Raw genomic sequence first — 20697 nt, forward strand, 5'->3', positions numbered from 1 at the left:
TCCTGATTCCTAAGTGCGAGGATAAGGAACGCTTGAAAAGCATTGATAACTGGTGACCAATAACCGCCAATGCTGCTCTGGCTGTTCACGAAAATAATGGCAAAACACCTGAGTGAAACAGTCGAAATAAACCCCAGGCAAAAGGGGTTTCTAGCAGCCAGTCCCGGATGCAATGAAAACATTGTTGTCCTCGAAAATATCATCAAGGGAGCAAAGCACAATCATAAGGACCTCGCAGTTGTCTTTGTCGATCTAGTGAAAGCGTTCAACTCGGTTGGGCACAAACTATTGATCAAATCTCTGCAAAGAGTGAAACTACCCAAAGCCTTTGTAAGTCTCATTGAAGACCTATACACTGGTGGAAGGGAACGGAAACATAACCAACCCAATAACCATTGAGAGGGGCTCTAAAGCAGGGCGACCCACTCTCACCAATATTATTTAACATTGCTTTGGATCCGTTGGTGTGCTCTCTGGAGAGGGCCAACTCAGGGGTCTCCATGCCCCTGGGCGGCAGAAGAGTCAAGTGCTCGACTTTGGCCTTCGCGGATGACATCGCCCTTCTAAGCGACTCACACACTGGTATGGCTAGGAACCTGAAGCTATTCCAGGCATACTGTGACCATACAGGCCTCAGTATTAACACAGCGAAGATGAAGGGATTCCACTTCACTTTTAAAAGGAAAACCTTCTTGTACAATCACTTCGCAAACTGGAAGCTGAGGGACAAATCCATAGCCTACATACCCCCAGGTGATACAGAGAACTACCTGGGTGCCCGCATCGATCCATGGGCAGGTGTGGCAGAAGGGGAGTGGGAGGAGAAGCTTAAGTCCTGGGTTAAAGGAATACAGGCAGCACCTCTCCGACCACGACAACGGTTGGAGATCCTGAAAGTACATGTCATCCCCCGATTGTACTTCCATCTGATCCTGACAGAAGCATCACAGGCTACTCTCATAAAGCCGGACCAAATAATCCGCAACGCCACCAAAGAATTCCTACACCTACCACCTCATACCGCAGACGGAATGCTATACGCTAGCAACAAGAACGGCGGTCTAGGCGTCCCAAAACTAGAAGTGCAAATCCCATCCGTGATTGTTCGCAAACGCGAGGCACTAGACATGTCCAGTGATGTGGTCATTCGGGTCTCCCTTCAATGTAAAGGAGAGAGCAACACAGAGACCGTTGCGGGACTGCGCAAGCTCAAGGTCCTCAAGGAAATTGAAAATTTCCAATCCAGTAGCCGCAGCAGCGGTGAGGGGAAAATCGACCTGATGACCACCATCCAAGACATGATGCCGGCACTCCAGAAGGCAAACAAGGGACGACCAAAACCACCCAATAGGTATGCAGGCTGGAGGGAGTGGGAATTCGAAAAGTGGCAAAAGCTGGAATGTCAAGGGGCAGGCATCCAGTACTTTAGAGATGACAAGATGTCTAATTCTTGGACAAAGGCCAGAGTACAGCAAAAATCCTCTAGATTTATTAACAGCGTGCTCTTGCGGTGTAATCTATACCCGACAAGATCCACATTATCTAGAGGTAGGCCAAACCGAAACAAATTATGCCGAAGGTGTGAGATGGCTAACGAGACCATATCACACATCTCAGGATGCTGCCCATTCTTGAAAAATGCTCAGATAAAACGCCATAACAAGATCGCTGACCAGTTGCAGAAACATGTCAGTAAGTACGGCTGGACATTGTACGTGGAGCCCAGACTGTTTGACAAAAACGGCTCCCTATGGAAACCCGATCTCATATTTAGAAAAGACCAGAAGATCGCGGTTGTAGATGTCACAGTGCGGTACGAGAATGACAGTAAAGCACTGGAAACAGCATGGCGAGAGAAACAAGAAAAATATAAACACCTGAATGCTGAGGTCACGGAATTGACGGGAGGCGTGGCATCCAGATACTTTGGCTTCGTGATGGGCGCACGAGGCAAGTGGCTGGATATGAATAACCACCTCATGAAATTCCTTGGCATCGAGAGATACGATACGTTCGCCCAAAAGACATCAAGACTCACTCTGTCACTGACACTCGAACTCCTGCAACTCTTCAGTGACAAGTGACCAAAAACCGTAAGCGGTGAGGCAAGATCCTCCACCAAGACAAGGACCAGACGAACCCCACCAAAAAAATATATAAAAATAAAAAATAAAAAACGGGGGGAAGCCGGTCCACATAATCCTACAACAGCAACAACATCAGTAGGGCCCCGCTGATAATGACGATAACAACCAGCCTCATATAACACCAGTATCACCTGGTCCTTGGTCTGTGGTGATGCTAGAGAGTACACAAACATCGACGAGCGATGTAAAGACTCGGAAAAGGCACTTCCCGGAGTGTTCCAAAATAGCCGTCCTATACAGCAAAGAATAAATCAGAAGAAAATGAGGGTACTTAAAAAAGGCAATACAGTAATCATGGATAACATTAATCTTTGTGTAGATTGGGAAAATCAAATTGACAGAGATAGCCACAAGGAAGAATTTATACTCTTCTAAGGATTCAGTTGCTCTCTGCTGTCTACACCTGACACATGTTTCCTTCTTTTTCTTGACCAAAACCTCAATGTCTCTAGTCATCCAGAATTCCCTACATCTACCAGCCTTGCCCTTCAACTGAACAAGAACATACTGTCTCTGGACTCCCATCACCTCATTTTTGAAGACTTCCCATTTTCTAGCCATCCATTTACCTGCAAACATCTGCCTCCAATCAACTTTTGAAAGTTCTTGCCTAATACTGTCAAATTTGGCCTTCCTCCAATTTAGAACTTTAACTTTTTGATCCAGTCTATCCTTTTCCACTGCTATTTTAAAACTAATAGAATTATGGTCACTGGCCCCAAAGTGCTTCCCCACTGACAACTTAATCACCTGCCCTGCCTTATTTCCAAGAATGAGTCAAGTTTTGCATCTTGTCTAGTAGGTACATCCACAAACTTAATCAGAAAATTTTCTTGTGCACACTTAACAAATTCTTCTCTATCCAAGCCCTTAACACTATGGCAGTTCCAGTCTGTTTGAAAAGCTAAAATCGCCTATCATAACGACCCTATCATCCTTACAAGTACTAAGATCTCCTAACAAGTTTGCTTCTCAAATTCCTGCTCACTATTGATGGATCTATAGTACAATCCCAATAAGGTAATCATCCCTTTCTTATTTCTCCCAGGACTCCCAGGAATATCATCCCTAAGTACAGCCATAATGTTATCCCTAATCAAAAACATCATACCCTTCATCTCTTGCCCCCCTCCTTTCTATCCTACCTTAGTATCTTTATTCAGGAATATTAAGCTTCCAGTCCTGTCCATCCCTGAGCCATGTCTCTATAACTGCTATGATATACCTGTCCCATGTTCCTAACCAGGCCCTGAGTTCATCTGCCCTAACTGTTAGGGCTCTTGCGTTGAAATAAATGCAGTTTAATTTATCAGACCTACCTCGTTCTCTGCTTTGATCCTGCCTGCCCATTTGGCTTACTCCTTTTCCCAACTGAACAGTCTCAGACTGATCTCTTTTCTCATTGTTTCCCCGGATCACAGCTCCCCCAGCTGCCTTTACTAATTTAAATCCTCCTGAGCAGGCCTAGCAAATTTCCCTGACAGTGTATTAGTCCTCTTCCAAATCAGGTGCAAACCATTCTTTTTATATAGGTCACTTCTAGCCCAGAAGAAATCCCAATGATTCAAAAATGTGAATCCTTCTCCCCTGCACCATCTGCCCTATCCTCCTATTCCTACTCTCACGAGCTCATGGCAACAGGAGTAATCCAGATATTACCATCCTTGAGGATCTACTTTTTAAATTCCTGCCTAATTTCCTGTATTCTCTCCTCAGAATCTCATTCTTTACTCTTCCTACATCGTTAGTTCCAATATGTACAGTGATCTCCTGCTGGTCACCCTTCCCTTTGAGAACATTCTGCACCCTCTCCAAGGTACTGTTGATCCTGGCACCAGGAAGTCTACACACCATTCTGATGTCTTGCTGTCAGCTGCAGAAACACCTCTCTGTGCCTTTGACTAGAGGGTCATCTATCACAATTGATTGCTTGGAACCTGGCATAACTGTCATTACATTAGAGCCACAGTCGGTACCAGAAACCAAGCTGTCAGTGCTACATTCCCCTGAGAGTCGCTCATCCCTTACATTTTCCAAAGCAGCATTCTTGTTTGAGATGGGGATAGCCACAGGAGATTTCTGCACTACCTGCCTTCATCTCCTACCTTTCCTGGAGGAAACCCATCTACCTGAATGTATCTGTGGTTTTTCTATCAACCTGCAACTGCCATCCATCACACACCCTAGCTATAGTAAATTCCTCTGTTCCATGCAATTAGGATTCTCAACCAAACACACTTCCTGCAGACATAATCATCAGTAACATGAAAACTCTTCCTAATCTCCCACATCCAACACGAAGAGCACATCACTCGACTAATAAAGGCCATCCTTGCACCTTAACAATCTATTGACCCAGAAAATAGCACAGGCTTACTTCTCTAAAAACACTTCCCCAGGGGTAACTTTGTTTTATATTTGTAAAGTTTAATCAAGTAACAGATCTCAATAAAACATGAAATAAAAAAAACTCACTCTACTCTCAATTGTAGATTCACCCATGAAAACAGTAGGGTTACAATTTAAAAATATCACTTAGCTGTTCTCCTGATGTGAACTCCCCCACACAGGTTTCACCATTGTCAGCTGTGAATTTCACTGTTTGTTTATTTTTCTTGAAACAAACTCCAATGTCCAGCAGTACTTGTTATTAAACAGTAAGAGGCAATCATCTGCGCAGGTTTACTGCTGGGTCACACAACTGTGCAGGTTTACTTCATGTATCGACAAAGAGTATGAAAACTGATGCTCATGAAAATGACTGTAATATTTATTTAAAAATTTTGAACACATTTTAATACTGTGATGTCACATCTGCAGTAATTACAGATATTTTTGATCAATCGGTTCAAAGATATTATGAATAACTTTTGGAATGTGTGGTACCTTAACTCAGGCCTCCTGGCACAAAGGTAATAATATTACTACTATCATTCATCCCTTCTTTATGAAAAAGCGTGGAAGAAGTAAACTGGCATGCAGTGCAACTAACACAATTGTCTAAGAAAATATTTTAGAACTTTACCTGGATATATCTCCTCCCCCCTCCACTTCTTAAATGTATCAACCCTACAACTTTAAAAACTAATTGACAGAGAGCCCAACCTGCCAGCGACTCAACAATAATACTGATGAAACATGTGCTGTTCCTGTAATTATGTAATAAGATTGACTGTATTTTCCAAACTAAACTCTTGAGACAAGCAGATGACACCACAGCAATGCAGCCATGACAAAAAAAGTGGATTTCACAATGTACCAGGGCAAATTTCTTTTACAACCTTCAACAACCGTGCATATACATGTAAATGCAAAACGAGTGAGTGTTTAATCATTAGTATAGTAGTAATTATGGCTGCAATGGTGTTTATTCTCCCAGCACACATATTAAAACTTTACTCTTCAAATCATAGTCACAGAGTCATACAGCACAGAAACAGACCCTTTGATCCAACCAGTATGTGCTGAACATAATCTCAAACTAACCTGCTCCTGGCCCACATCCCTCCAAATATTTCCTATTCCTGAAATTATCTAAATGTCTTTTGAATGTTGTAAATGTGCCCACATCTAGCACTTACTCGGAAAGTTCATTCCATACGTAACCACCTTCAGTCTAATAAAGCTCCTTTCACCTTAGAAATATGCCCCCCTGGTTTTGAAAGCCCCCACCCTAGAAAAAAAGACACCTATCGCTAACCCTACCTCTACCCTTGTGATTTTAAGGATGTCTAGAAGGGAAGGTCAACATCCTACGCTCCAGTGAAAAAAATTCAGCCTTTGTTTATAACTCAAAACTTCTATACTGGGCAACATCCTGGTAAATCTCTTCTGAACCCTCTCTGGCTTAATAATATCCTTCAAATGCCCTCAGTTACATAAGTTAATAGTTCTGAAGGAGGTAATGATCATGTTACCTCAACTCCATCCACTCTACTGATGTCACATACAGGCTCTGAATAAAGACAGGGATTCCTTTCTAAATTCCAAAGGTTAGTTCAGTGGGCTGGAAGGATGTGATGCTGAGTACTACCACCACCAGTGTGGATTCAATTGCTGTATTGACTGAGGTTGCCATGAATGTTCTAACCTCTTAACTTTGTTGACGCTAGTTCAGTCAATGTTTTTAAAGCTAAGGTAGTTTTTTTGAACAATAAAGGAATTAAGAGATACGGTGAGAACATGGGTAAGTGGATCTGAGTCCATGAAAAGATCAGCCATGATCTTATGGAATGGCGGAGCAGGCTCGAGGTGCTGGACAGTCTACTCCTGCTCCTAGTTCTTATGTCCTTGTCCCTGTTCGAAGTGTGACTCCCAAATCAAAACACCACCAGTTGTGTCTCTCTAATACGAGAGAGGGACTATGGCTGCTTTACTCACACGTCAAAAGTTGATTCTTCACCTCCCCTTTTCTATTAGATTTTAGATAGAGTCCACTTTATGAAAATACATTAAGGGCACCCTTCCAAACTTGCAACTATGTTACCCTCAGCGCATGTACTCGAAATAAAGGTGGTTCTGGGTCATCAACTTTTTAAAATAATAACAAAACCTGGAAACTCTGAAAGACTGTAGTGTGCAATGGTAGCTCTCTTATGTCCAACAAAATAATGCATAAACAGACTTGTAGCGTGCAGTTATTTGCGTGCTGCCTATGTGTCAACTGCCCTAAAGTTGCCTTTTAAGTTTCTGGCAGTTCAATACAGTAAGTGGCCGTTCTGAATCATATCAGACTTGCAATGTTAATTTTATTTCTCTTTCTACAGATACTGCCAAAATACTGAATTTCTTCAGCATTTTCTGTTTCTGTAACAGTAAAGCATTGCTCGTGTGTCTATTTCTCCAAAGCTGTCCTTTAAAGGCCAGCTGCGCTGAATCCTCGAAGTTCTGCTTTATGAGTATCCACTTCCCTAGAGCTGTGAACGAGCAGTGCTCATCGTAAGACAGACCGGCGTTCTTATTGCCAAGCGGCCTCAAATTGGCTGCATGCAAGGTATCATAAGCGTTGACTGCATGTGTGCCCCTCACTCTGATGCTACCACTAAAAGGGACTTTTGGAAGTGCCTCCTGTGCACTCTGGCACTGTCTCTTTATGAATTTGAAGCATGCAATGCAGTATATGCTGTCCTTGTGGCTATCGCCCTGATGCTTCCGTTAAGTGGTTGCAACACATGGTGCTGTAAGTATTTCCTGCATAGTGGTATGCTACACCTTTAAGTGGCTTGCAAAGCACAGTGCCAGAAGTGCACCCTGTGCATTAAGGCACTGTTCCTATAAATGGAAGCAGCTCGTAATGAGTGCCTGTGCACTCTGATGCTGCCCCTTTAAGAGCCTTGCAGTTTGCATTAAGACGCTACTCCTTTAAGGGGTTCGCACCGCACAGCACAGTACAGTGCTGTCTGTGCATTAGGTCGCTGCCCCTTTAAGGGGCAAGCAGCTCGCGGTAGTGATGAGGTGACGAGCGCGGGGCTGTGACGTCACTGAGTCGCCATCTTGCGCTCCCGCTGACGGTTGGATGCAGTTGAGATTCGCGGGGGCGGGATCACAGAACCGCCGCTTCGACACGCCTCGCTTTGCCTCGCCCGGCTTGGCCTGGCCCCGGGTGAGGGCCGGGAAGTGCAGCCGGCTTTAATCTGAAAGGCATGGCGGGTGAGTGGGTGCGGGTGGTCCGGGGATGTCTCCTTTCCCCTGGAAGTAGTAGTAGAGGTGGCTCTGTGTGTGATGTGGGGGATATTTAGATCCTCTCACCCCGACCAGCTGCTGCTTTGACGATTTCCGTTTGATTTATTTTTGCAGGAGTGGGAGTTGCTGGCGGCGGCGCCAACGACCTGCAGTGGTGTTTCTCCCAGGTGAAGGGTGCCGTGGATGAGGATGTGGCTGAAGGTGAGCGGTGCTGGCCTGGTCCAATGGTTTGGGGGTGCAGTGCGTGGAGAGGGTCAGGGCGGAGTGGGAGGAACGGCACCGATTTGTCCTTCACCTGTTTCCTGCAGACAACCCGGGGAGAGGAGTTGGGTAATGCCCTGCCTGTGTCCCAGAAGGGTTCTTTACAGCCCGGAGAGAGGCTCATGGTGCCCACGCCGGTCGCACACCTCCATCTCCTTCGATCGCCGCTTGCTGTCATAGAAGCTTCACAGACTCTTTTGGGTGTGGGTTTCCCCTCTGTCCAAGCAGCGGGCTGGATGAAAGCTGATTAGTTTTAGATGTTGTACATTTCTCTCTTTCCCCACCCCCCGCCCCAACTGAATCTGAGGACCGGGCAAGGAGGAGGAAGGGGAAATGAACTGAAATGTGACCCGCCCCCGTCTCCTCTACTGAAACGGTCCCAAGGGGGAAATACTAAGAATAGGTCTTTCCCAGGAGCTGCTTGAACAAATGTCGAACTGCAAATGCTTTCAGTAGGTTTATAGTCGTGTTTGGAATATCTGGCGCTTTCATCCACGCGATTTGAAAGCCGAGCGTTTTGAAGCAGCTATTTTGTGGATTTCTTGTTGGGGATTTTTGCTGCGAGCACTCTTATGCCCGGGCGGCTGTCTTTATAAATGCAGTTTTTTTGCTCAAATAAATATCTCCAATATTATAAATAACATGATCACAACTTGTACTTTAGAGACTTTTAAGCGACTAGGCATGTGGAGGATAGTGAAATGTAGGGTGTGCAGAATAGATTGATCTTAGTAGGATAATATGTCGGTACAGCATCATGGGCCGAAAGGCCTGTACCCTGCTGTGCTGTTCTCTGTATATAATAATAGCTCTGTTAATGCTCTTCGCTTTTGATGGCAAGCTTGATTGCATCTCTTGTATAGTCAACTAATTATCTTTGCTAATTTTAGCAGGTTAGTCCATGTATGCACCACTGATAATCTAAATTAATTCATTCAGAAATGGGGGGTGGGGAGGGATTCCAGTTGTTAAAGTATAACGTTGAGAGATCGTTTTGTGGTTGAAGTTCCAGTAGCAAGTGCAGATATTGAATCATAAGTATGGTTTAAATTTGGTGGCTTCAGATCTTTCTGCAATTCTAAGGAAATTAAACAAAATTCATGAAGCAATATTTTTGTTCACTTACAGACCTGAGTTTGAATTTATTGTTAGAAGCAAGGCACATGGCTGTGCAACATATAATGTGCTGGGATACAAGATGCTGTTTTTAGTTGGAATGCATTGGTTGAAGTGGTGAACTTCATCATACTATAATTGATTTTATTGTTACTGTAATGGGAGTCTAAAAGAGGAAAATCTAAGATCTCACGAAAAATAGATTTCTGGTTTAATTTTAACTGATGCAATAAGTTGCAACCCCACATAAAGTTCTGATTTACATAGCCACCTGACTAGAATGGTGACGGCAAGCACGAGGGGGCATAGCTTTAAATTGAGGGGTGAAAGATATAGGACAGATGTCAGAGGTAGTCTCTTTACTCAGAGTAGTAAGGGAATGGAACGCTTTGCCTGCAACGGTGGTAGATTCGCCAACTTTAGGTACATTTAAGTCGTCATTGGATAAGCATATGGACGTACATGGAATAGTGTAGGTTAGATGGGCTTGAGATCGGTATGACAGGTCGGCACAACATCGAGGGCCGAAGGGCCTGTACTGTGCTGTTATGTTCTATATAACTCCATGCGGTCAGCAAAACTATACAGAAATCTCAAAGCAGTAATTTGGGGGTTTGGATGTATTAAATCTCTTAAATTGTATCGCTAGTTTATGAATGTGTCTGCACACCTGAACAAATTACTATTGTTAAATTGCTTCCTAGAATTTATTTTAGGCATTTTATATAATGTGATTTCTGAGCTGAATACTTCATTACTTTAGGATCTGTTGTTTTTGTGTGGGCTTTTCAGCTTCAATTCAATTAGAATTGAAAGATGACAGCTATGTTAGCATTTTTTCCAGAAGAGTACTTTTGACATTTGTATGATTTTATTGCTAAGTTGTAACAGTAAGTTATTCACTGCTCAATCATGATGAAGCATAAAAATATTAAGGGAATTGACATTGACAAAGAGATACTTATTGTGCTCGCATTTTAAATATTTTTCAATTTATTCAGTTCACATTTCATAATTCAGGTGAGTTTATTGTTTAAAAATCTGTATCAGTGCATCACAGTAGAACTTTTTTTTTAAATCTTTGGGTATTGTTGGTTATCTTAATCTGTACCTCACCTCAGCTCTGCTCTCAATGTTACAATCTTAATAAATCTTCCAGTAACTTCATTGTACACACCTGTTGCAGTCTATTGCAGTTGATTTGTGGTGCAACTGTTGCTATTTGGATGAGTTCATTTACTGTGTCTTCTGCCAGGAGGGAAAGCCAAATTTTAAATAGGATTGTTGTGCTGTCATTGGGCAAGTAGAAAATTTTCATGTCATCTTGTAAGAAAGAACTTTCAGTTATATAACTCTCTTCACATTCTCAACTGTCGCAAGCTGTTGAACAAGTCAAGCATTGGGTTGTCTGTTTCAAGTCCTTTTGTCTCCTAATTCCCGAAAGCCCCTCTGTGATTTACAGATCAGAAGTGTGATGGAATGCTATCCATTTGATTCAATGACTATTGCTCGAGTTCCAGCAAGCCTTTTATAACTGAAATAATGCAACCCTCTTAATTTACACCATCTTCATCACTGTAATATCCATTCGTTCACCAACGGCATGGGAGACAGTGATGTTATACCATCCATATAATGCTCTGCAGCACTGAAATCTTACTTGAATAGTACAGTCAAAATTTGTGACCACTTCCATATAGGCCAATTCCAGAAAATACTTGGGAAATATAAAGCCACTTGCCACTTGCCAGTTCCCTTCCAAGCCCCACACCATCCTGATGAATAATGCCACTGAGATCCATGTGATGTTGGGTTCTGTAATTTGGAAAGCACCGCACAGGATGTTCAGATTTATTCTCTGGAAGCCCAAATTGTTCAGACAAATGATTATAAAGATACTCCGTGCATCAAAGAAATCCTGACTGACAAATATATAAACTATAAATATTGCCTTTAGAAATGGTGCTTTTTTTTAGTTAATGTCTGTAGATTAAGCCATTAGATAACCAGTAATCAGTTACCCTCCAATAACCCCTATTTTGAGATGTTAGGTAAAGAATGAATTAAGTGAATGTCCTCTAGTGTATTCTGGGCATGCTTGAAATTTTTAAAATATAACCAAGATTGAAGAATTCCCATACTTCTGTGTTTTGCATGGGTGATCAAGTTGGTGAAATTTTCCATCTAAACAGTGTGCAAAAAGTCAAACATTGATTCTTGCGCATTAGTAGAATGTATGATTAAAACTCAAAACTCGCTATGTATGATTAAATTTTCATTTGTGTATCGGAAGCAGCAAGCCAGGGAAGGAATGGCTAGCAGAAGACACTTTACAGTTTGAGTTAGTAAGAGGAATTGTGGGCCATTAATATCACTGTTCTATTGTTCTGCTCGGTTGGGTTTGCAGAATTGCCAAAGGAGGAATGGTTCCAATGACGTGACAAAGCAAAGACACCAATCCATATTTAGCAACAAAATTGCTGGAGAAACTCAACATACATGGCAGCATCTGTGAGAAGAAAGCAGAGTTGAGCCTTGAGTCTGGTGACTGTTATGGAAAGTTATTCAGCTTTCTAGGATTCCTCTCTTTGCCATAAATCCCCTCTGCCTCAGTGTGTAGATGTGGTTTCCCCATCGGTATTTGTGCAATTTCATGGGTTTTATTTTTGTCAGTCCTTCACGTTGCAGTTCCTGATTTTAAACTCTCCAAATTTATAAACACTTTTAACCCTGCCTGATGGTGAAGAAATTAGTGAGTTATTTTCTCTATTATTCAGAGCAGTTTTAAGTTTGGGGGAAAGAACTCAGCTTTTTTTTTAAGAAAGTTGCCTTTTTTACACCTACTGTCATTTCAAAAGGCGATGCTGCTTGGCTCTTTTGAACTTGATCTTGTAAATTTGAAACAAAATTTTATCTCTTGACTTGAGCCATCATTACCAATTCAACTAGTCTTCTGTCAAATGACTAAAATATAATCTTTAATGTAACATCTAGCAAATACCTCACCCGTCTGGCATTTGTAGTGGTTACGGCATTGAAATTAACTTGAGGGTTGTATGTCTAAATACCAGCATGATGAAATCTAAGATTAGTTCACAAACTACCCATTTGTGGAATTCAATGTGTTACTGGTTTGAGGTGGTATTCTTCTATATCTATAATAATTTTTTAAAAACATCAGCTTTTCCTTTTATTTCTGCAGATGCTGTGCATTCGTATTTGTATTTTAGATTTGGTATACATAACAATTCATCTGAACACAGATTCGGGGGGTGGATAGAAAATTAAATATTGCTTTACACCAATGCGAATGTTACAGGATATTTCCCTTTGGGCATTTCTAAGCTTTTTACCAATAGTAATGGTTTTCATAAACCCGTGTATTCATTAATTTCACGTGACTTTTCACATCAAGCAGATGTTCACCTGCACATCTGCTTATGTGGTGTACTGCATCTGCTGTTCCCATTATGGCCTCCCCTACAATTGGGGAAACCAAGCAGAGGCTTGGGGACAGCTTTGCAGAACATCTATGCTTGGTTCGCGCTAAACAACTGCACCTCCCAGTCACGAACCATTTCAACTCCCCCTTCTAGTCTTCAAACGACGTGTGCGTCCTGGGCCTTCTGCAGTGTCACAATGACGCTACCTGAAGGTTGCAGGAACAGCAACTCGTATTCCTCTTGGGAATCCTGCACCCCAATGGCATCAGTGTGGACTTCACAACCTTCAAAACCTCCCCTCTCCCTATCGCATACCAAAACCAGCCCAGCTCATCCCCACCTCCCAAATCTGTCCTTCCTCCCACCTATCCCCTTCTCCCAACTAAAACCCCACCTCCATCTCCAACCTACTAACCTCATCCCAGCCCCTTGACCTGTCCATTCTCCCTGGACTGACCTATTCCCTCCAGTCTGTCTCTTCTCTGTCCGTTCCCCCCCCCCCCTCCCATTTATTTATTTATGAACCCCCCTTCCCCTCCCACATTTCTGAAGAAGGGTCTAGGCCCGAAACATCAGCTTTCTTGCTCCTCTCCTGCTTGGTCTGCTGTGTTCATCCAGCTCTACACCTTTTTAACTCTAATGTCCTGAGAACATGGGTTTGAATCACATCCTTGAGGATGGTGAAGTTTGCATTCAATAACAGTTTAATGAAAGCTAGTTTCATGCCTATTATTGAAAACATAGCTGATTTGCTCATGCCCTTTAGGGATGGAAAGTGGTTGGTCTTAGATCTGACTTCAGTCCAACAGGAATATGGTTGACACTCAACTACCCTTCGACAATTTATGAAGGACAATAAATGCTGGCCTAGCCAGCCATGCCCTCCTCCCTTGAGTGAATAAATAATAAAAATCAGTTTGTGCTTGATGGGTACTGACCTGTGAAAAGTTGACTCTGGCCTTATCTTTATCTAAGGAGAAAGCAATGGGTAATTATCGGTCCTGAAATTCCCTGGTGATTTGTGTGGGGGGTGGTGGGGGGAGGGGGTTAAATTGTTCCTTTTTGTTTGCAGAGGAAAAACGTGGCTGTATATGAATGATCGATGCTTCCATCAAACATAAGCCGTGTCCTGATCTAACAGATAATCTTAAATTGAATATTCATGTACGCTTGGAACACTCGCTTGTTCAGCAAGTGGTACCTAATTTCAAAAGTACATTTAACAATAGAAGTTTCAATTTAGGCTTTTTGCAGGCCTGTACTGTATCCATTATGATCACCTGAAGGAATGTAGCATGTGATTTGATCAGCCAATTGCTGAGATGTACTAGCACTGAAATACCTCTTATCATGTTGTCAATTATGTGGACAGCAACTAGCTGGTGAAATCACCTGATGAACATTCCCCTGTCAATGACAGAAGAGACACCCAACACTGGTGCATATACTCCCATTGTAACTAACTGAAATGATGTAACCAGTGTTTTATGACCTAGATCAACTCGGATTGACCCACTAAAATGATAAAATTAGCCTTGTGGGTTATTTCGTGCCAGAGTTGGGCACAATCACATAACATTGGCAGTCATTCTTGGTCGAGAAGGCATTGGAAAGTAAAGCTCAAATGGATTTCTTCTACTTGTGTATCAAGCATGTCGTTCTCCTTCTAATACAAAGAAAATGCAAAATAAATTTGCAAAACCCACAGTCAAAGATCAGGCAGTAGATGCCTGTGCTGCATTTTTAAAGCCCAACAAAAATAGCATATCGCATATCAAGATTTGACACTTGCTGTGTGAAGTGAACAACTGTTCAAACCTTGAGCTGGAGGAGGGAGTGTGTGGTGGAAATTAGCTGCAAATATTTCCTTTGCAGATCATACCCCGGGAATTCATGGCAAAAGTGAATCCCTGTTGTAGTAACGTTTGTTAATACTAGTGATGTTGTAGAAACATACATTTTAAAAAATACATGTAAATATTTAAGATTCAGCATACAAGTAATTTCACCTCCTATTGCAATAGTTCAAATAATCACTTGGAAGTGGAGCATAGAGCATGGAGCACAGATTGGGAGCTAGGGTCCGAGATCTGGCAGCTCTGGTCTAAGATTTGGATAAGTTGGACAGATCGCATCTGGGATTAGTACAGCTTCGACGTATGAAAGGTCCTGGCAAATTTAAACAGATTTGGGGATTAGTGTCCTAGAACTTTAAATAACTTTTCTGTAAGAAGTAAAAAATTCTGTTGAATTTTGTTTGCTTGTTGCTGGTTAAATCAAAAGTGGGGAAATGGCTCTAAACATTACTAAAGAGATTTTGGGGCATTAAAAGTGATTCCCAAACTTGCTGAGAAAGTTTAGAAAGACAGAAAAAGGAGAAACATTAAGAATTAATAGACAAGCTAGAATTGGGCTTAATAAGAGAGCTGAAATTGTAATGGAGTTAGCCAAGCATTTAGGTATATCACAAACAGTCAAGCACAGTGAAGTTAGAAAAATTTAAATTGCAAGTATGACAACTGGCGTTAGAAGGGAAAGAAAAGCTAGGGCAGAAAAATCAGAAAGAGAACAAAGGTACAAGGTGTGGACCTGGAGGAACACAGCAGACCAGGCAGCATCAGAGGAGCGGGAAGCTGATGTTTCGGGTTGGGACCCATCTTCAGAAATGGGGGAGGGGTGGGGATGTGAGCTGTAAAATAGTTTGGAGGGAACAGTGATAGCAGGTGGATAGTAGAGTGGATAGGGTGGGAGAGAAGACTGACAGTTCAAGGAAGCGAGGATTGGGGGGTGGGGGCTAGTCTTAGGATGAGGTCGAGTGTGGGGAGATTTTGAAGCTAGTAAATTCCACAATGAGACCATTGGTTTGTAGGCTTCCAAGGCGGAATATGAGGTGCTCTTCCTCCAGTTTCTGTGCGACGTCGTTGTGACACAGGAGGAGGCTCAGGATGGACATGTCGTCCAAGGAGGGGGGAGTTGAAGTGGCTCGTGACTGGGAGATGTTGCTTGTCGCGAACTAAGCATAGGCCCTCTACAAAGCCTCTGCTTCATGTCACTGATGTAGTGGAGGCTACATCGGGAACAGTGGATACAATAGACCACATGAACAGATGTTCACCTGCTAGTGGAAGTTTTATTTTTGTTTTTTGGGTGGGGGGGAACCTGGGATGGAGATGTAGGGGCAAGTATAGCACCTCCTGCGGTTGTAGGGAAAGGTGCTGGGGTTGGCTGGGCTTGGGAGTATGGAGTGGACAAGGGTATCGTGAAGAACACGGTCCCTCCGGAAGGCAGATAAAGGTGGGCAGGGAAATATATCTTTAGTAGTGGGGTCAGATTGCAAATGGTGGAAGTGGCAGAGAATGATGCGTTGAATCCAGAGGTTAATGGGGTGATACGTGAGGACAAGGGGAGGGCCCGTGAGGGCTGAGTTGCATGAAATGCAAGACGTGCGGTTGAGGGCTTTTATTTTACTATGGCGGGGGGGGCAGAGGTGGTAGGGGAGTTTGGACGTAGACAATTAGAAAAGTCAGTTTAAAAGGATGGAGATGAAGGTGGAAGGTAGGCTTATTGTGGAGGAGGGTGATGATGAGCAAACCCATTGTAGCCAAAGGCTTGGTAGGTGTGTATATATACAAATAAATCAAAATCTACCGAAATTTGATGAAAAAAATGCAGGAGCCTTCTTCGTTTCATTTGAGAAATAGGCTAAACAGATGAATTGGCCAGAGCCTGTGAATAATGTTAATTCAGACCAAGTTGGTAAGCCAGCCTAGTGAGATGTTTGCAGAGGTGTCAAGAAAATATGAAGAAGTAAAACCTGAATGCCTATGAATTGGTACCAGAAGCATATGGGTAACTGTTCAGAAATGTAAGAAAGGACCCAGGTCAGACTTACTAAGTTTGCAAGAATGAAACAGAACAACTTCGATTGATGGGTAAGAGCACTTAAAGATAGAAAAGACATATCAGCATCTTAGAGATTATTCTGCTGGAGAAGTTTTAAAACTTACTTCTGGAAGCGATAGAATTCATGTTGAGGAACAGAGTTAAACTAACAGGAAGAGTCGTCGAGATGGTGGATGAATACACATTAGTGTATAAATGAAAATCCAGCTTCTGATAGCAGTCTCATTCTATGGGGGAAGAAGGAGATCTATCAATGAAAACCAAAAAGTAGGTCACACTGGGAACAGTTTACCATATGTGAAAAAAGAAGTTTGAGGGTGGGAAAGAGGTAAGTCATCCAGTGTTTTCAATGTGATAAGGTGGGACACTCAAAGCCACAGTTCTGGTGGTCTAAGGCACTGGGAGAAAAGGATGTGGTAAAAGAGGCTAAACCAGTTGGCTTAGTTGTGGTAGTGAAGGAACTTCCAAGAGAAGTTGAGGAGCTGCAGGAGAGTGCACAGCCTTGTCATGGGCTGGAAAGTAAGATAGTACCCAATCTTTTCAAAGACTTCATCTGTGTCGTAAGGCTTACTCAGGTAAAACAGGAGGAGTAGGTAATAAAGTTAACGTATTTAGAGATACAGGAGTCAGGTGAATTATCTGAAAGATGTCAGATTGGTGGGTGAGGGTTGCAGAAAATCAAGTATGTTATGTGAATATGCTGAAACCTTACTATGATAGGAAAAGGAAACTGGAGAAACAGGTATTAGCTACTGCCACTCAGTGAGCAATCAAATTCAGATGACTTGAATTTTGATGTGCACTAAAATAAATTGAATAATGGAGAAATTCTTAAAGAATGGGATAGGGTAGTGAGCTATCTGTCCCAGGAACAGAACAGAATTGGTAGACTTGTTGTGGTGCTATGAAGACGTATAGAGGAATAGAACGGGGAGGAGTAACATAATAGCGCAAGTTTGACTTGAGGAATGCTGTTCATACGGAACAACATCCCTACAGGCTACAAGTAAAATCCTTTTAAAGCAGTGCAAGTTCAGAAGGAAGTAGAAGTGAAACTCCAGAAAAGCATTGTAGAGCAGAGTCAAGGCGAGTGGAGTTTGCCAATCTCGTTGGTTCCCAAACCTGAGGATGGTACTCAACAATTCTGCATAAATTATCGGAAGGTCAGTCACCGTGACGAAATCTGACTCCTCCCCAATTCTAAGGTTGGAGGTCTGTGTGGGAAATGGTAGGACAAACCACTTAATCATTATGTTAGACTTATTTCACCATTACTGGCAAGTACGTTTGTTGGAGAGAGCCAGAAGTTTTTGCTTTTATAACCCTAAATGGACTGTATCAATTTAAAGTTATTCCCTTTTGGAATGAAAAATACACCAGCCACTTTTCCAAGGTTTATGAACCGAGTTGTGGCAGTATTGACTAATTTGTGCTGTATACGTACATGACTTGGTGATCTTAGCCATTTGTGGAACATTTGGTGGAGTTCGTTGAGACACTGCGGAAGGCAAAGTTGGTCATAAAATTGGCAAAAAAAAACTCAGAAACACAAATGACGTCCTTGGGGCACAACATTGGATATGGCCGGGTGACAGCGAGGAATATGATGGTAAAGGCCTTGAGAGGCATTTGAGAATCTAAAAGCAATGCAAACTACTGCACCAGTTTTAGACATGCTGAATTTTTTTGGAACCCTTCAAAGTCACCATCAAAGCGAGCAATGTAGGTGTTGGAACTGTTGCCAGAGGATGATTGTGAAATTGAAAGGCCAATGGGTTATTGTCAAAAAATCTCAATATTCATCGGAAAAAAAAAATTAACCATTGAGTTTGATACCTACCTTACAGCATTTTAATGTTTATGTTGCAAACAATGCATCAGACTATAGTGTATACTGATCACAAACCTTTAGCATTTCTGGAAAGATTTCTGGACAAGAATGCTAGATTATTTTGTTGCAGTCTTAGGTTACAAGCATTTAATTTACAGTTTGTAAATGTTGTAGGTCGTGAAAATGTTATTGCTAATCTTTTATCATGGGTTTAAAAAACGTTTGAGAGAACTGATATGTATACATGGTGTAGGATTAGCGTGAGATGTGTAACTATGGATTAATGAGACATGTATCTAGTAATACATTGGAGTTAAGGTTTTAAAAGGGAAAAAGAAATGAAGCCATCTTGTCATGTCTTATTTTAAGGGGGAGGTGTTGCAAAATTGGATAGAGTATTTGTGGATCATAAGGCAGGATGTTAGAATTTGGTTTATAAAATATTAGTATTAGTAAAATGCTGTGGGGGGGGCAGTGCTGGTAGGGAGCAGTGCATGGTCCCTTTAAAAGATGTGCTTTTTCTACACTTAGAGATTCAAAAGGGATGTCTATGGGCAACAACATGAGGGTTTGCAGGTGCACAGAGCACCTAAATTGCAACTCTCGTATCAAAATACTATACAGTCAGCAGGCCAAACAGTCTTGTTACAAAGACAGTAAATTTTGAATTTAGCTAATTAATTTAAACTAGGCATCTAGATGCCAAAAACAAGTTAAATTTAAATTGGATGGCTTCGACAACATAGGACCAGTCCCATTAAGGAATATTGACAAGTCATCAAGGGTATAAATGTAGAGGCAGTTGGGCAAAGACAGGAGAACGAACTGCCATTTACAAGAGTTAACAGCTCTCAGCTCTAGAGAATTGCAAGCTCTCAGTCTTCTCTCGTTTTAGAGAAAGTGCCATCTAAATCAAAGGTACCTATGGCACAAATAGTTAATATTCCTGACACAAGAATTTGACAGAGAAGGTGTTCCTGACAGAAGATTGAATGGAGAAGGCACAGAACATTCTTGAAGACACCACCTTGCTGTAATTGAGAGACAAAATTCTTTTTTGGTTTATATATTATGAGGGTTGCATTTATTGGAACAGCATACCATTATAATCTTGCCTGATTTTGGAATAGTTAGTACTTAAAGGGGAATTGTTTGGTTTGTTAATAGTTTAGATAATTTGTTCATTGTTAGAGTTTGTTACTTGTTGATTGTAAAGTGGGCATTAGGGATTTCTCTTACTTACAGCTAAAGTTCCCTGGGGCGGGGGGAGAAACAGGTTACACCCCTTCACACTCCTTTTAAACAGAATAGAGGGTGAGGTACTCTCCTTTGGGTGATTTAAGTGTTAGTTCTCAGAGGGGGCTCAACCTCTGCTTGAGAACAGTGTTGTGATAATTGTTTTACATTGCCTTCTGCATTGGCTGTGACCAGCTAACTCAGCATGCACTAGGATTAAACTTAAATATTCCTGATTTTTTGATTCATCTACTTATTGGATTAAATCACTCACCATGGAAGAAGTCAGTGATTGCATATTCTATTTTTAAAAGATATTTAACCAGATTATTGGATAGAAGTCCAATAAAGTGAATACATTGCTGAGAGGTTTTGTGCCATTAAAATCTGGTTTTGTTAGTCTTGTATTAAAGTGACATTAAGACAGCTGCAAATTAATGAGTAGCAGAGAATCTTTAAATGTAATTATACTTTAAACTTTCTGAACCCCAGTTTTGAATGCTTGCCCTGGTAAGTAATTGAAGGAGGCTGTATCATGCTTAATTGGAGCCATAAACAAACATCTGTTTAAACTTGTACATTTGTGTGGTGAATATCATTGTAATGACTATGTTCATTCACATCTGTATTTAAGTCAATTTTGAAATGTGTGCTAAGATTTTTCAAACTATTTATACTTAAAAATGTAGGCAACTGCAACTTGTCCCCCATGATAACAAAAATATAGAAACTTTTGACTTGTGCATTAGTTAGCAGTTTGACACGATAGTAATCCATGAAAGGTCCAGAAGTACAGTCATTAATATCAACATCATTAATATCAACAATATTGACGTATGAAATTGCCTAGTATTCAACGGTTTGTCACAGTTAGCTGGGCCTGTTTGATTCTGTACAGGCTTTGATTTAGGGTTAGGGCTTTTCTGACAGCTTTCAAAGCACTTGTAGCATTTTAATGAATTAGAGAAGATCAGTTTTTTTTCTTTAAAATGAAGAGACGCATTTTCCAACATTAGGGCAAACATTTTTTTTGCCCTCCGGGACATCCCAAATAATTGGGGCTTTGGCAGTTTGTCAT

General features: G+C 41.7%; 1 protein-coding gene across 1 annotated transcript in view; it reads left to right on the plus strand.

Annotated features, from left to right (window-relative positions):
• The first annotated feature begins 7641 nt into the window (after nt 1–7641).
• The window catches only part of ppp2r2d (protein phosphatase 2, regulatory subunit B, delta), a 75339-nt gene continuing 62283 nt past the window's right edge, over nt 7642–20697 (plus strand). Inside the window, exons 1-2 of the mRNA XM_048550966.1 lie at nt 7642–7796; nt 7944–8030. Coding sequence (XP_048406923.1) covers nt 7790–7796; nt 7944–8030 — 94 coding nt within the window. The 5' untranslated portion in view covers nt 7642–7789. The remainder of the gene's footprint in view (nt 7797–7943; nt 8031–20697) is intronic.

The sequence above is a fragment of the Stegostoma tigrinum genome, chromosome 20 (assembly GCF_030684315.1).
Source record: "Stegostoma tigrinum isolate sSteTig4 chromosome 20, sSteTig4.hap1, whole genome shotgun sequence".
Lineage (NCBI taxonomy): Eukaryota > Metazoa > Chordata > Chondrichthyes > Orectolobiformes > Stegostomatidae > Stegostoma > Stegostoma tigrinum.